The sequence below is a fragment of the Chelonia mydas genome, chromosome 4, assembly GCF_015237465.2.
Source record: "Chelonia mydas isolate rCheMyd1 chromosome 4, rCheMyd1.pri.v2, whole genome shotgun sequence".
Classification (NCBI taxonomy): Eukaryota; Metazoa; Chordata; order Testudines; family Cheloniidae; genus Chelonia; species Chelonia mydas.
This window is the reverse complement of record NC_057852.1, coordinates 16,197,539-16,213,423: the sequence shown is the minus strand read 5'-3', so window position 1 is coordinate 16,213,423 and position 15,885 is coordinate 16,197,539. Positions and strand designations below refer to the sequence as shown.

The window sequence follows — 15,885 nt, the reverse complement described above, 5'->3', positions numbered from 1 at the left end:
AAGGAACTCCAGGCAGATGGGAGATCCAGTCTTCAAAGACTCATTGTCTTTTTCTAATGGCCCATTAGGTCTGATTGCTTACTGTCTGGTGGGCATTTTCCCAAGTACATACACACAGTTGTAATTGTTACATAATCAATATTCCTAACTCCAGATACAGAAATGATACATGCATACAAATTGGATAATCGCATTCAGTAAATCATAACCTTTCCAATGGTATCTTACATGAGCCATCTTGCATAAAGTATATCTCAGTTATGCCATATTCATATCAAACATATTTCTATGAAGAATATGGGGTGTAATGTCACAGGAGGGTTTATGCTCATCCTGACTAAGGGGAAGTGTAAAGCCATGTTTCTAAATGGAGCACCCAGAGAAGGCACTTTGAGATTCAAATTACTTCCCTGCTTCCACCTTGCAAGTCACCACAGCCCTGAAAAGGCTAGTTTTCCCCTGGCCAAATAAGACAAGGGTAAAATTTTCAAAAGCACCCAAGTCAATTAGGAGTCTACGTCCCATTTTCAAACCTTATTTTCCAGGAGGTTTAGGCTCCCAAGTGCCTAAACCTATTTTGTAAATGAGAAATTTTACCCAGTAGCACTATCAAGCCCTAATTAGCAATTGTAACAATTATGTGTGTCTACACGACTGTCTTGCAGAAGGTGATCAGAAGAGTCAGGAGCACATTATCCAGCTAGGGTAACATTTTTCATAAGACAAGACAAGAAAGACCAGAAACGAGACCTTCAGAACGCATTTTTAGCTCTTCAACAAGTACCGCAAACTGTATCCCAAACATTTTCTCTCTCTTAATCTATAAAAAACTGCTGGGGGAAATTATTTGCACAGTGCAGCTCTTTAAAACAGCAAGCCTCTGCCATCAGTGCTGAAAAAGCTTGGAAATCTTTTTTAAAAAATCCAGCCATAAAACAAAATACTTCGAGATGGATAAAATACTTTTTCAAATACGTTAGAAAGCATGGGTGAGCACAACCCAAATCCTTACATTCAAACACACCCAGACTTTGGCGATGTTCAGATCCAGGTGCAAAATCTATGACTGGCCCTAATCAAACCATCAGCTCCGCACAGCCCTGAACGCTGAGATGACTGGGATCTGGATTCAAGATCATCTCCACGGGAAACATCTGATTTATTTAACTGAGAGAAAAATCAAAGTTTGGGTTGTTTGGTTTTTTTTAATAACCCCCCTGCAACCTTCTGACACAGGAAAGAAGGACCTTCCTTATTCTACTCTCCTGGCACTGGTGTAAATCAATAACTCCATTGAAATCAGGGATGTTACACATCAGAATCGGTCTGTCTGTGTTTCTTTCATACATGAGCTATTTTGCCATAGTGAAGAGGAATGGAAGGAAGTAAAGAGGAGGTCAGTAAACTGCAGTCCTGCTACCCTACCTTGTGTAAATGTAGTCACAGCTGTCCCCGGTTTCAGCTTGCTCTCCACGTGACCATGTTTGGGTCCAGTTGTTATCTCATAGATCAGCTGTTTGTCCTCTGTGTCAGGGTCCATAGTCAACAGTTCCTTCTTGGTGATCAGATTTGTTGCCTGGATTAAAGCCACACCAAAGAGGTTACACAATTCCTGAGATGCTGTCTGAAAGAATTGATTTGTTGAATGTTACTCAGACAGGGAAAACCTCTGGGACTTAACAATACCGAGGACATGCAAAGAGTAGCCTAGGATAGACAGGGATGGAGGAGTCCTGTTAGTGCCTTAAGCAAAGGATTCAGATTCGGATTAAGGTCTGATATGAGTTTGTGGTTTGAACAAAGGGAAATTTGTGCAAAATGGCCAAGTATGGTCTGGTCTGGTCTTGAATCAATGACAAACCTCTAAGTTTTACATGAAAACAACCTCTCAACACAGCTGGTTGAAACTCGGCTCAGGCATGCTTGAAGCTTTGAGAATGGCCTGAGTTTTGGGTTCCATTCAGAACATTTTGCACAGCTTTAGTGAACAGGTGCTAACCCTCTTTCATTGCCCTGTCACGTGTGTGTCTCAGTCCAGCTCTACTTGTTCTATGTTTCCTTAAGAGAAAACAACATGAATGGAAAATTGTGGCAATAAAACTCTTTGATGCCTGCACAATGCTTTTTAATAAGTCAGGCATGTGGAGTTGAAATAGCCTTCTCTTAATAATGTGTGCACCTATTTTGCTGTGAATAATTTGGAGTATTTCTTTACAACTTACACTGACTCCTCAAAATACTGTCAGGTGTGTCTGTCCCTGCTATCCTATTTGGAATTCAGCAAAAACAAACAAAAGTTAATGGGGGGAAGGAATCCCTGCATTGAGAAACATATTGGAATCATTCCTTTTAAGGCCCATCAGGGAAGACAGTTTCAGCCATTGCTGGCACACCACCACACAAAAAAGGGATACTTCCAGTCATCATGCAGTCCGCGAGTAAAAGGAATCTTCCTGGAACTTCTACTAAGTTCATCCAATTTTGCTCTGTCAATGTCATGCCTGCAGACAATCAGCCTCCTGGTGCTGTCTGTACTCCAGTGGAAAACATCCGTATAGCTATCCTTCCACATTACAGAGTGCTGGCTGTCTGGGGAGATTTCTGAGGAGATGGGTTTAGCCCCTCCATGGCAGTATCTCTATGAGGTACCTTTACCTCATCCCCTCCCGCCACAGTACATTGATTCCAATGTGCCCTCCGTCGTTATAACGCATTTCCCTAGACCAAGGAGGGTACTTGGGTTTTTGTTACTCCCATCACTGAAAGAGAAGTGATGAGACATTCTGGATTTTCTTCTGCCTGTTGCTCCCCTCCCTCTTTCCCTTCTTTCAGGAACATAATCAGGCTGGTTTTAGCAAAGCTGAACACAAGCTGTTACCTTGCCATCCATGTACTCCAGCCACTGCAGGCCCAAGTTGGTGACAATTCTGGGAGTCCCATCATCCACAGGGAGAATGTCCACTTTGAACCGCTGGGGCGCTGCTGTCACAATCTAAGCAAGAGTCCCGACACAGAAGTGGCCATTTACGCCTCATACACATCATTGCTTAACATTAAACGGCCGGAGGTGTTATTTATTGATCTATCACTACGGGCGCGTTCCAGATGTTTCACGGAAGGGGGTGTGGTCCATGCCTTGAAGAGTTTACATGATTAATCAAACCAAACACAGGGGCGGGGTGGGGGGGGCAATATTTTCAAAAACTCTTTCTCCCACTGAAGTCAATGAAAAAACTCCTATTGTTTTCAAGGGAAACAGAGGTAGACCCATGCTGAGGCTACTGAAAATCTCACCCCAAAGAGCTCCTGTCTGTTACTCCTATCTGACTGTCTTATCTATTTAGATTGTAAATTCTTCAGGGCAGCGTCTGTGTCTTACTATGCACTGCCAAGCACGAGGTCCTGTTCTCATTTGGGGCCTATTACTGTAATATAAATAATTTGCCCTGCTGTTACCCTTATTTTGATGATTATCAACAGATGTTGAAACCAGTTAATAAAAAAACCTTTGTGAAATGTTCCCTGAAACGCTCACAAACATACATTGAAAATGCATTTGGAATGTATGTTTCAGAGACTTACAGCTTCAGGGATGATTTGGGTCTTTTTATCCCAAATATCTGCTAGGCAGAAGAAGTGGGAAAAGAATAACCAACAAAAGAGGGTGCTTATTAAATTAATACTCCCTGGTTTCAGCCTCTGGGATTTAATGCCTTTCTCTCGCAGTGGCAAAGCTAAATTGTGCTGCATTGCGATTTCACAGCGCTGTCTGTTCAGGGATGTTTTGTTTCCATTCTTTAAAAATACACTTTCCATTTTTCACTCGAACAACTCTCCTCTCACTCCGAATCTGCAATAACCCCTCCACTTGCTGTGCACTCTCAGCATTGAAATATCATGGGCCAGATCCTCAGCTGGTGTAACTTACAATAGCTCTATTGATTTCAATAATTCAGAAGGATTTCTGGTCTTCTGAGAGCTTCTACCTGCTCCGAAAGGCTGAAGAGCCAAGAAAGCCTCACCACCCTGAGACAGGTGAGCCAGCACATAATTAACCGAAGAATACCCGCTGCCGATACTGCAATGGCAGACAATATTTGCTGCTATTCAACGTGATGCTGGCTGTCTATAGCACTGCCGCACTTTGCAGTCAGTAGCACTGTTTCTTTACATTAGTGAAGATGCAAAGAATTTTTCCTCTCTTGTCTCAGCCATTTGAATGGACTAGATCAGGGGTGGCCAACCTGAGCCTGAAAAGGAGCCAGAATTTACCAATGTACACTGCCAAAGAGCCGCAGTAATACGTCAGCAGCCCCAACATGAGTGCCCCCACCACTGCCAGAATCTCCCGTCCACCAGCAGCCCCGCCAATCAGCGCCTCCCCTGCTCCCCACACCTTCTGATCAGCTGTTTTGAGGTGTGCAGGATCAGCTGTTTTGTGGTGTGGGGGGGGGGGGGGGGGAGGAGTGGGAGGAGCAAGGGCACGGAAGGCTCGGGGGGGGGGGGTGGAGTGGGGGCATGGCCTGTGGCAGAGCCAGGGGCTGAGCCGTGAGCACCCCCCGGCACATTGGAAAGGTGGCGTCTGTAGCTCCAGCCCTGGAGTCGGTCTGTACAAGGAGCCGCATATTAACTTCCGAAGAGCCGCATGTGGCTCCGGAGCCACGGGTTGGCCACCCCTGGACTAGATGATTTAAGATTACACTGAAATGTACCACTGGGCAAAGCACAAGGCTACTACTCCACACGATGCTGCAAGAGATCTAGAACTGCGTCGGGATAAATGGTCGATCCTCAGCCAGCTCAAATCGATGTAGCTCCGTGGATTTCAGTGCTTTTTTTTTTTTTTTTTTTTTTTTTAAACTTTTGGGGTCAGATCCTCAGCGACTGTAAATTCACATCGCTCCACTGAACTCAACAATCTGCATAACGTCAGCGCATGGGCGCGTGCATACACACACTTGGGCACAAAACACACTTTAAAATCATGAAGCACACACCAGCTAGCACACCCACACATACAGTCAAAGCACTCCACGAGCACACAAGGACATGGTGGAACACCAGCCGTCAAACCACACTAAGGTCATGGAGCTCTGCCAGTTTACACTCGCTGAGGATCCGGCCCCAAAGGTATAAAATGCAACAGCCAAGTGCCACTGGACATGTTCAGGGAGGTTTACATCACTTCTCGGAAATCTCTTTCTCCCCACCCCTCCATCCTCCCTTACCTCCTTCCCTCCATCCTCTGCAATGAAAAAGGGATTGGTCCCATCAGACACCGTGAAGGTGAAGCGATCCTTCAGGGAGTTGCTGCCGTCGTGGCTGTAGCAGACCCGGTTCTGGTAGATGTCGTCCATAGTGAAGGTGGCCGTCTGGCGATAGTGCTGCCCGTTGCTGGTGCGTTCAATCAGACCGTGTCGAGGAGGCTGCATGATGGTGAATGTAACCGATTCCGCCTGTCCAAAGGAAGGGGGTTGGTGGGGAAGGTTGCAAAGCTGGTAAAATTTCCTTGTGGGAGTGGTGGGTTACTTGGGTCAACAGAGCTGGAGAGGGATATGACTGGGTTTTAACTTTTCACCCATCTTCTTTCCAGGGACAAGAGTTCAAAGAAGTAGAGAAGAGCCACTGCGCACTGAGCCAGTTCAGCATGCTGGCCCCACTGAGCCAACCCCCTTTCCCAATGTCACTGTCTCCAGGAGGACATCAACAGTGGTCACAGAGAGTCAGTCGGGCTAGATCGGACCATAGGTTCACCTAGTCTGATATGCTGTCCCCATATTTCATGCAGTCGTAGCATACAAACACGCTCATTCTTTTCACAGGAAAGTGCAAGTTGCTTATTCTGTCAGTGAAAGACTGTTGTCATGTCCACGGGACATGGTCCCACGGCTCAGGTTAAGGAAAGACACACTCAGAAGCTGGGTGCTTGGCCCAGCATAAGTTCCCATTGTGCCCAGATGAGGCAGCTGGGGACTTCTCTGTTTTAAGCGAAGTCATCAGAGCCAGCTCTACAGCCCCCTCGTAGAAATGCTTCAGCATTACAAGTCTAGGCCATGTCAGTTACAGCAGCCCTGTGGCTGCTTTAACTTGTGCCCTGGGCTTGCTTAGCTCCTAGTGAGACCCAGGAGAAGGGAATGAAGAAAGGTGACTTGCATCTATCCCCTTCAACTGTGCCAAGCTAAGCTGAGCTGAAAAGGGATAGAGCCCACAAGGTTTATAGAGGAGATAGGGGTGGGGTTTAGGTCCTAGACCAATGATGGTTTTTCTTTGCTACACATAGAAGGGAGACACAAGAAATGAAGTATGACATTTCTCGAGCCAAGACTTTGCTTTATTCAGACATCATTTCTCACACAGACCTACCCTCCTCCCAGCTGTTTGTTTGAAGCTGTCTAGCCCCTGTGGTCACACAGAGTATGTGTTGGGAGGAAAGACATTAGTCTGAATCCCTCTGATTAAAACGCTGCTGTGCAACAGCACAGGGGAGAGAGGATATGGAAGTGATGCGTGCCTTACCTCTGTGTCGGCATCTGTGGCTTTCAGCTCAAACTCCGTGATGGTTTTTCTCACCCCTTCCTGCACCCGCATCCCAGGGCTCTGCACCACTGGCAAGGAGTCATCTACTGGGTTTATGGTGATGTCAAATGTCTGACTGACCTGGGAAAGAAAGAAAAACAGACCTTTTCTGACAAATACATTCTACTCAGGATATGTCTGAATTGAAGCAACAACGTTATGAAGAGCCAATGGGGACAGCTCATAGGTAATGCTGCAGACTGTGTGTTTGTGTGATGGTTTCTTCAGCTGGCCTGATCTCTGTCACTCTGCTACCCCCCTGCCACTACCCCGCTCCACCTCATACACTAAATGTGTTCCCTCGGTGACACATCTGACCTCCGTCCGTATGACTAGCAAGAGTACACGCCAATGCTAAATTAGAAGCTCAGGAGGCAAAGCTTGTTTCATTTAATTTTTTTGGTGTAACTATGTCTCCCATATGACATCAGGGGAATTTACTCCCAGCACGTCGATCAGTCCGGAATCAACCGTCTGCATCAACTCAGAGAACCACGTGCTCAGACCTACCTCATTCACTCCATCAGAGACGGAGAAGGTGAACGCATCAGCATGCTTCTCCGCCTCACTGGTGTGGATGTACTGGATGCTGCGCGAGGCCAGGTCTGCCTGGCTGAATGAGTTAATCCTTGTGCCTGGACCAAAATGATAGGAAAAATGTACAAGAAAAATGATGAAAAGTAAAAAGAGCAGGGAACCCAAAACAACCTCTAGGAAGGACAGAAACGTGTCACATACATAGCTCCAGCGCACAAGTGGAAGGAACATAGGGTGGGTCTTTCACAAGCACTCACAGCTGGCCTAACTCTGCTCGCACTGAAGCTAATGGGAGTTTTACTGCTGACTTCAATGGAAGCAGAGTTAGGCCAATGGTGAGTGCTCCTGCAAACCCCAGCTGTGCTGTTCTCCCATCCTAAAGGATGAGATTATATGAAGCTGAGTCACATTCTCAGCAGACTGACCGGGGCATGGTCATGCAGAGTATCTGTGGGGAATCAGTCTATGAGGAACAGTAAATCCCACAGTTCTATTATCTCTCAGACAACAACCCAAAGAGGTTTTGTTGAACATGGGCAAAAGGTTCTCACAGCTTTATTTGGCATAAGAAAAGATCCAGGATAAAATTTTCAAAAGTGGAGGAGCTGCAGGAAAAGAGGAACAGCCTTGCACATGTGGTGGCTGTGTTATGGACGGTCCTTGTAATTGAAAAAACTTTCACACCAAGTACATACACAAGAGAAGTGCCAAAAAGAGGGTCGGTATTGAGAAATGTGGTCACACTTAGTAGCGTACTCAGAAGAGGACTCCCCAGCCAGGAAGCCAGAATCTTTAGCCAGGTTCTCTGAATATTAACCTGATCCTGAAAAAGTAATAAGTAATGCATGATGTATATTAACATTTTATTGTAACTTTGCCTTAATAAAAAGTTTCAAAACCAAACAAAAACCCTAGGTTCCATTTTCAAAAGTGACTTAGGCACTTAGATATTTTAAAGTATTTAGGTGCCTACTGATGCAGATAGATGCCTATAGTGGGATTTTCAAACACATGCAGGTGCCTAACTCCCACTGATTTCAATGGTGCTTTTGAAAATTTTGCCCTTGATTGAAAACACCTGGACAAAATTGGTGATCTGTGTTTCATAACAAATGGCTATCAATTAGCGGTAGGCAAACTTCAAACGTTCAGAGGTTTGGTTTAGATAAGCAACATAAAAAGAGGATGTTTATCCAAAGCTTATTTGGCGCTCATTAGGTTAGAAGGCCTGTGAGAACGGACTCTCTTCTGAGAGCTCCAGTATTTTTTGCTTAGAGCTGGGGCCAGTTACACCATGAGAACAACCTCTTTCAGAGTATTCCATCATATCAACTTCTGATGCCTTCCAGGATCTGAAAGAGCTGTGGTACCAGAACCAGCACACTTAAAATAATGAGAAAAAAGTTAATCCAGCTATTTCAGACTTCCAAAGTATTATGTTCAATGTTTGGTTTGCATTTTAGGCAAAAAGTCTGGAGGAAAGAAGAACACTAACTGCTTATTCCTACTTTCATTTCTTTCTAAAACAAAGCTGTAAGCGCACAGATTGCTTTCTGAAAACACAGCAAAGATTTACAGTCCATTAATCTAATGAAAGGTCACACTGAAAAAAAAGATAAACATAATCTAAGCCAAAGGAACATATTGTTTGAGGGTACAGGTTTAGAGTAATTCATTAGATAGGATTAGAGGACACATAATATCCTGGGATAACTGGCACTGGAAGGCAACCATAAGATTTAAAGATTGAATTTGCAGCGAATTGTTTTGTAAGTCTGACAGAGGGGACAAAAAAGCTACTGGCAGGTCTCCGGAAAAGGTTTGTTTTGAGAGTACTTAAATATTAGGTAATTCATGCAAAAGTGTGTTAGCAAATTCCAGGGCTCAAAGCAGTCTCCCATAAAGCTTTTGCTGATTCAGTATATGGCACATCGTACCTTGGGTATCTGGATATGTCTTTCTTTCAAACTTTGTGATTAAATTCCCACATCTTAAGCATTGCTGAGAAAGTGGTTGGAGTTTTCGTACCAAAACACGTACAGGGCAAGATACTGAGGTAAAAACAAGTCATTTGGCTGCTGGGCATATCCATCGACAAGGGATGCTGGTTGTGAATTTTTGAGAAGTTCTGGAATCAGTTCTTAAGCGTAGGAAAATAGTCCCCAAGTTATACGCGGTATGAATTTCATTTTAGTGACAGAGGAGCTGCAAGTTATGTGCACTAGGGTTGTCTGAAATAGTGGGTTACAAGAAAGGGAGATTCACAGAAGCCGGCAGCATGAGCTGGATTGCTGAGTAAAACCCAGCAGGTGAGGTTACTATGAGTCCTAAACTCCCCAAGCTGTGGAATAAATAATCCTCTCTGTGGGTCCCAGATCATGCCTCATCTCCTTTGGCCTTGTTTTTAAGCTCCCTGGGTTAATGGTTGTTTGAGATCTCATCCAGGATCTAATTCCAGGCAGACATTTTTCAAGAAATGAACTTCTAAAAAACTTTAAAGCCCTGAAAACCTGTGTTCCATGGAGAACGTGACAGAGCAAGAGAGGGCTTTGCAAACCTGGTGATGCAGCATGTTCCAGGTGACCCAACTGCGGCTGTTTGGTGATTCTGTACAGGAGCGCTGCAGGCTCGCTGTCCTGGTCGGTGGCGGAGAGCTGCAGCGTTGTGATCTTCTTCACTGAATTTTCATCCAAGACCAGCCCTTTGTTCGCTATGATGGATGGGGGGAGTCTGTCCTCTGAAAGCAGCAGGGGCAAAACGGTTTGAATTATGATACAATCAGCTTCCCTTCCTTGGCTTTACACACACCCACCCACCCACCATGTAGCAAAAATTTTCAAAGACAAATAATTTTTACCTGAATATTTTGGGCATGATTTACATGATGCTTTACTCAAAAGTCACCAGAGCAGGTCAGTGGCGGTCACATCACAATGGGCCTGACTCAAAACACACTCAAGCAATGGAGAAGGCCCCCCACGTGAATAATAAACTGCTCTTTTAATGAGCGATTCCTTCCCAGGCTCCAGTTTCAAAGGGTTTTGAGTTGCCAATAAACGAAAACCAAATCATCAAGATTTTTTGCTTAGAGATTTATTTAAATTATGATAGGATGCCTTTCTAAAAGATATGCTTCCAGCACAACCAGAAGTTATGGGCTTGACGAAACAATTGATGAGTGGAATTTTATGGCCTGTTGGTCAGATGAGATTTTAAGGTCTATGGGTGAGTTTCTGTGCTGTGCCACTAAGAATCCAGCAGCTGGCGACTGTCCTTCCCAGTTCTTGCACCAGAGAAATTCTTCCCGACAGATCTAGGCCTTTTAGGGCTCCTTTACACCACTCCCTTTATCTGGCCAGAGCAGGGGTGAGAATCTCACCATATTAATCTATGATCTTTCATAGCTAAGAAAATATTGCTTACATAGCATCTTTTACCTAAGACACTAATATAGAATGACTGGTCGACCAGTTTGTTGCCTTCTGCATCGATCACATCAAAGTTGAATGCAAAACTCCCTCCAGGCTCCCCCTTCTCATGACTATATTCCACTTGTCCTGGAGAGAAGGGGAAAAAGAAGTGGCTTCATACAATATAAGCTGCAACACTGGCTGCTGTGACCTATTTTGGAATCTGCCTAGCCGGCAGAACATGGGGGTTGCTACAGTTTCCAGATTTGTGTATCAATTTTTTCCTCTCCTTCTTTTTCTCCTTTTGAGAGAGAGTTTTTAAACACTTGGTTATTGAAAATAAATTCTCCCTTCACAGATCGGTCTTCTGCTACTTTTCTTTCTCTCCTCTCCCGGCTCCACATCATCATCCCTCATTGTAAAGATTTTGGCTATTTTAGAAATACAACTCGATGCTAGAATCGGTGATTAGTTAAAATATCTTTAGCTTAATGTTGCATGGGAGGGAATGGGGGGGGGTGGTATTACAACATTTGCAGACATGCCCAACCTGCTCACAGCTCAACTAGAACCAGATGGTGGGTGGGATTTTCAAAAGTGCTGAAGTGATTTAGGAGCACAATTCCCACTGAGTCAATGACACTGGTGCTCCTAAGTCACGTGGGCTCTTTTGAAAATCTGTGTCTAACACATGGGTCAGGACACACTGTCCAGGAGCGACTGGACTAGTTGTCCTTATAAATTGCATCCATATAATTTTATAATAATTTTAGATTTATGTTTTATGCCTTGTCTTTTTCTCATTACATTGGGATTTATTGGGACAACAAAATACCATGTAACTCTTGCTCATTACACAGGTAACAATCTCATTGTTGCCCTGTTCTCCCTTGACCTGTTGTATCTACCTGCGGTCTCTCATCTTACATTTAAATTATGAACTCTTGTCTTTATGCATGAGTACAATGGGCAGCATAACTGGGCCCTGATTGGCATCCCTCCAGATGTTACCACAATACAAATTAAGAGGAAGAGCCAGGCAACTGTCTGTCTCTCTAATTTATGCCCTTATTTGCTTTAGTGAGTTAATTTTCACCTTTGTTGGGAGGTGAAAACAGATTCCAAATAGCACCACCTCTTAAAGTCACACTACTATCCCCTTACTGCCCACTCTTTCGAACCCCATGCATGCCCTCTCCTACACGTAAAGACACATTCAATGTGGCCCTAGATATATGCAGGCTGATTTTTTAAAAAAAGCTTTCAGGAACAGTTCTATGAGTTTTACATTAACCCAGACAATGGAGACACTATCCCTAATTATCCTGTAACAAGACATGACCCTTAATTACAAGAATCCAACAAAAACAAAAAAAGAGAGTATGTGTACTTTAGATGAGAAAGATTCAGTTCACAGTTCTCATTTAAAGCAGATTATAACTGGTGCTCTCTCTCTCTCATTACTATAGGCAAAATGAGGCTTTTCGTTGTACATTCTATTCCTTTGGGGGGGAGGGGGGTTGTAAAAGAGCTGGCAAAAGTTAGTTTTATTTATTGGAACTGAAAGGGTCAAGAAATTTGCTCACCTTTATTTATATCAGCTTGGGTGAAACTTTTGATGGGTCCCTTCACAGAGATCTGGACCAGGTTATCAATTTTAGTCATCTGCAGATGTCCAATACTAGGATCTTTCTTCAGGACATATCTGACCTTCAGGTCATCTGAATCAATAGTTGTAGCTTTCAAGTGCTGACCTGTGATGTGTGCTACGGAGCCTAGATAGTAACAGAAGATACATAAACAGCCCCACTCAATCCTTCCAAATCGCTTGCCAAATCATTTTGAAAGACTGGATTGCATTATTTATAAACAACGTGTTACATATTTAGAGATTTTGTTCTTTCAAGAAAGCTCAACTTATTTCCCTCCAAGGAAAGCACTGTAGGTCCAATTTTCAAATGAAAAGATAGCTTAGTAGGTAGCCTAAATCCTGCATCAGGATGCTCAGTTTAACATTTTCTTATTAGGTGCTGATTTGAGTACCCAAATGTCAGTCCTGTTAAGAAGCCCATACTTGAAATTCAGGCTCCTCAAAGCTTGGCACTTCACCAACATGTGGGACCGACATCAGATCTAGAGTATTGGCGAATGTGTGTGTACTTAACAACCTTGTAAAAATACCAGTACAATATAGCCTTAAAAATCTTACCCTTACTTATCCCAAACTCCCTATTATCCAAAATATGCTCACGCCCAAAAAGTTCAGTGGGAGACCTGACCCTGTTTCAGAAAACAGGAGCTCAGACAAGCGTTGCTCAGATAATCAGCTAGTGAGGGATGGGACATGCCTCGAAGGAAGAGGATTACTTGGGGGCTGGAGGGTTAGGGCACTTCTGATGCTCCACTGTTGCAGATCTTAGAAGCATGGAGTCTCATTCCTAAGCATCACAGCAAAGGACCTTCATGTCCTTCCATGTGGGGCGTCAAAGCACACACAGCACTTCCCTCCCCATTCTGAGCCAAATCCTTTCCCAGTCCTCCCATCCCTGAATACAGCATGCAAAGCCCACTGGCTAATCAAGCTCCCAACGAACTGATGATTTCTGGTGTACCCTGGCACGTCTGAATATTCAAAGGCTGCACTGAATTATTCTGGATCTGGGGATATGGCAGTGGGTAATTCTGAATTCTAGAAGAATGGCTCATAGCTTTAGAGCAGCTTTCACTGTCTTCGCCATGTGACAGGGTGGAGACAACTGGAGTTCCACTTTGGGCAACTCAGTACCAGGAAGTTTGGAGACAGTACAGAGAAGAACAACAGACTGACTAAGGGGCCAGAGAAGAAAATATTGAACTATGTTAACAGGCCCGATTCTCCTCTCACACCCATGATTATCAAGGTAAACCCCACCGATGCCACCTGAATTACTCCAGCATAGGACTGCTATGAGAAGAGCATGAGCTCCAATTACAGAGGTTGGCTAAGGAGCGGCGAAGTGTGGGGCAGAAGGTGAAAGGACATGATAGTTATCTACAAATATTTCAAGGGGGGCTGCCAGGAGGGAGAGGAATTACTTGGGGAGGTTCAGGACAGTATGACTAGGAGAAATGAATGACATTTTCAGAAAGGTTGGTTAAACCTGATCATCAGGAAAATACTGCTAATGAAGAGCTCTGGCAGGCTGTAAAAGTGTCAAGGGGACATGGCAGAAGCCCAACACGTAAGACATTTAAAACTAGACTAGACAAAGCCCTTCAACTGCAGGGAACTTGCCACCTGAGGTTTGACAGATCGCCCTTGCCTGCTCCATTTTTAACTTTTATTAGTCCTTTGACATGTCAAGCAACTTCTGTTGCTGTTCCTTGAAGCACAGCAATTTTAAAGGTTTCCTTCTCCCCTCCCTTCCCTCCTTCTTTCACCATTCCATCGGTTTTAAAACCTTTTTGACTTACTGGGACAAAAGCATTGGTTCAGATGTACAAAGCCAGCTTCGGGATTTAAATACGCACACTTCTGATTACAATCAATAGGAGGTGTGTGTGTCTAAACGCCTTGGCCAGCTTTGAAAATCTTGACCATTCGTTTCTATCAAGCTTGTTAGTCTCTCCACTCACTCCGTACCAGCTGAAAGCTGCAGGCCCCTGTTCACAGCTAATCTGGGCGGCTCATTCTTTGGCAGCTCCACAGAGAACTCCACTCTCCCCATCTCAGTGTACAGCCCATCCGTGAGAGAGAATCGGAACTCATCTGTCTGCGTTCTGGAACTCCCCCACGTGTAAACAATCAGTTGGTCCAGGACATCCTGATAGGTGAAAGAGGAGCCCTGAGACAGAACACGCCCATTCTCCAGAGGCTCTGAGGAAGACTGTCTCCTGCGGAGGTGACCTGAGGAAGAATAGGCACATTAAACATAAATAGCCACATGGGAGTCTCTCTGATTCTCAGCGTTAGTGTAACATCCCTACATCAAAAACACTATGGGCTGGATTCTCTACTGCCCTACCACTTGTGTGCTCCTTGACACCTGGGAGGCCAGGCATTAACCACTACCTTTCCACACCCACTTGGCACAGGTGTTGTAAATCACTACTGAAGGCGCAGGATGATGGAGTCTCTGGCCCTTTGATTCCTTACTACAGCTGGGAGAAATTTTGTGACAAATAGTAAATTCGCCCCCAAAATGCTTTTTTTAAAGACATTATTTAGGACATTTGGATCGAATTTGGTGAATTGTTTTGGCTGGAAAAAATGAAAACAAAAATGTTGAAAATTGCAAAATTAATTATGGCAAAAAAAGTCCAAATTGACATTTGAAATGTTTTGTTCAACCTGAATGGAACTGTTTTGGTTTTTCATTCCATCAAGAAAAATGGAAAAAATTCAGTTTTTGTGAGAAATTAACGGATTTATTTCATTTTCTGTTTCAGTTAGCTGGCCACACTGAAAGATCAATTATTCACTGAGAGTCCTTTCCTGACAACCATAGCTTGCTTGAGAGAGCTTCAAGCTATTGCTCGTGGCTTTCTGATCACTACCAGATCTGGTTAGAATTTGACTTTGTCCAACGGCTGGCCTGCTCAGACCCTCTGCCTCTCATCTCTTAGATGTAATGATTAGTTAAAATGTCTGCTGTAGTTTCAGTTGAATTTGGCATTTATTTCCTGTTTTAAAGTGTTAAGCAGTGTTTCCTGTGCACAGTTCACTTATACCCGTCAGGTGACTACTTTGCACTGGTGGGTATATCCTTGTATTCTTCTTGAGTTACACTGGTTCAAGTGAGCTAAATGGATAGGTGTAGTGGAGAGCAGCAGCACTGAGGGCCAGATTTTAACAGGTATTTAGATGCTTATAAGCACCTAGTGGGATTCTCGAAAGCGCCTAGGTGCCTAACTCCCAGGGGAATTTAAAAATGTGGTCCCAAGTCCCTGTACAAGTGTTTCAGTCCTCAGCAGATGGCCTGAGATCCCTAGGCTGCCCCACTGAGCTCTGGCCATCTGGATTTGTGGAGTCCAAGTTCCCTGTCTATTCTGGGAGGTGGCAAACCCCAATGGAAAAGTTGTAGGAAACACTTCAAACTGAAACTCATGGAGTTTTCTGTCTGCACAGGGGAAGCGATAGACCATCGTTTGTCAAATCAGTCTGCTACTTCTGGGGGAAAGGATCATTAACACAATGCACTTCCATCTAGTCTTTTAACACATCCCACCCCCACCGGACAAAGCCAGCATTTGCAATGGAGACAATAGCGCTAGCTTTCACCTCGGCCACTACCCTTTAAAAACTTCCTCTCTTCTTAAAAACAAAGATATATGAACTGGGAGTCTTTAAAACTCCCATCAAGTACTTAAAAACCAATTCCAA

At 44.2% G+C, this 15,885-nt stretch overlaps 1 protein-coding gene across 3 annotated transcripts in view; it reads right to left on the bottom strand.

The window, feature by feature from the left end:
- The window catches only part of FRAS1 (Fraser extracellular matrix complex subunit 1), a 299,172-nt gene that overhangs the window by 43,979 nt on the left and 239,308 nt on the right, over window positions 1-15,885 (bottom strand). For 2 of the 3 annotated variants that reach the window (XM_043544852.1, XM_037896738.2), the window contains exons 44-52: window positions 14,146-14,409; window positions 12,110-12,298; window positions 10,551-10,670; window positions 9,671-9,850; window positions 7,087-7,211; window positions 6,517-6,657; window positions 5,229-5,456; window positions 2,879-2,992; window positions 1,426-1,576 (exon numbers count right to left, since the gene is read on the bottom strand). In XM_043544852.1, the coding sequence (XP_043400787.1) occupies window positions 1,426-1,576; window positions 2,879-2,992; window positions 5,229-5,456; window positions 6,517-6,657; window positions 7,087-7,211; window positions 9,671-9,850; window positions 10,551-10,670; window positions 12,110-12,298; window positions 14,146-14,409 (1,512 nt within the window). The other variant, XM_043544853.1, reaches the window with a different exon arrangement.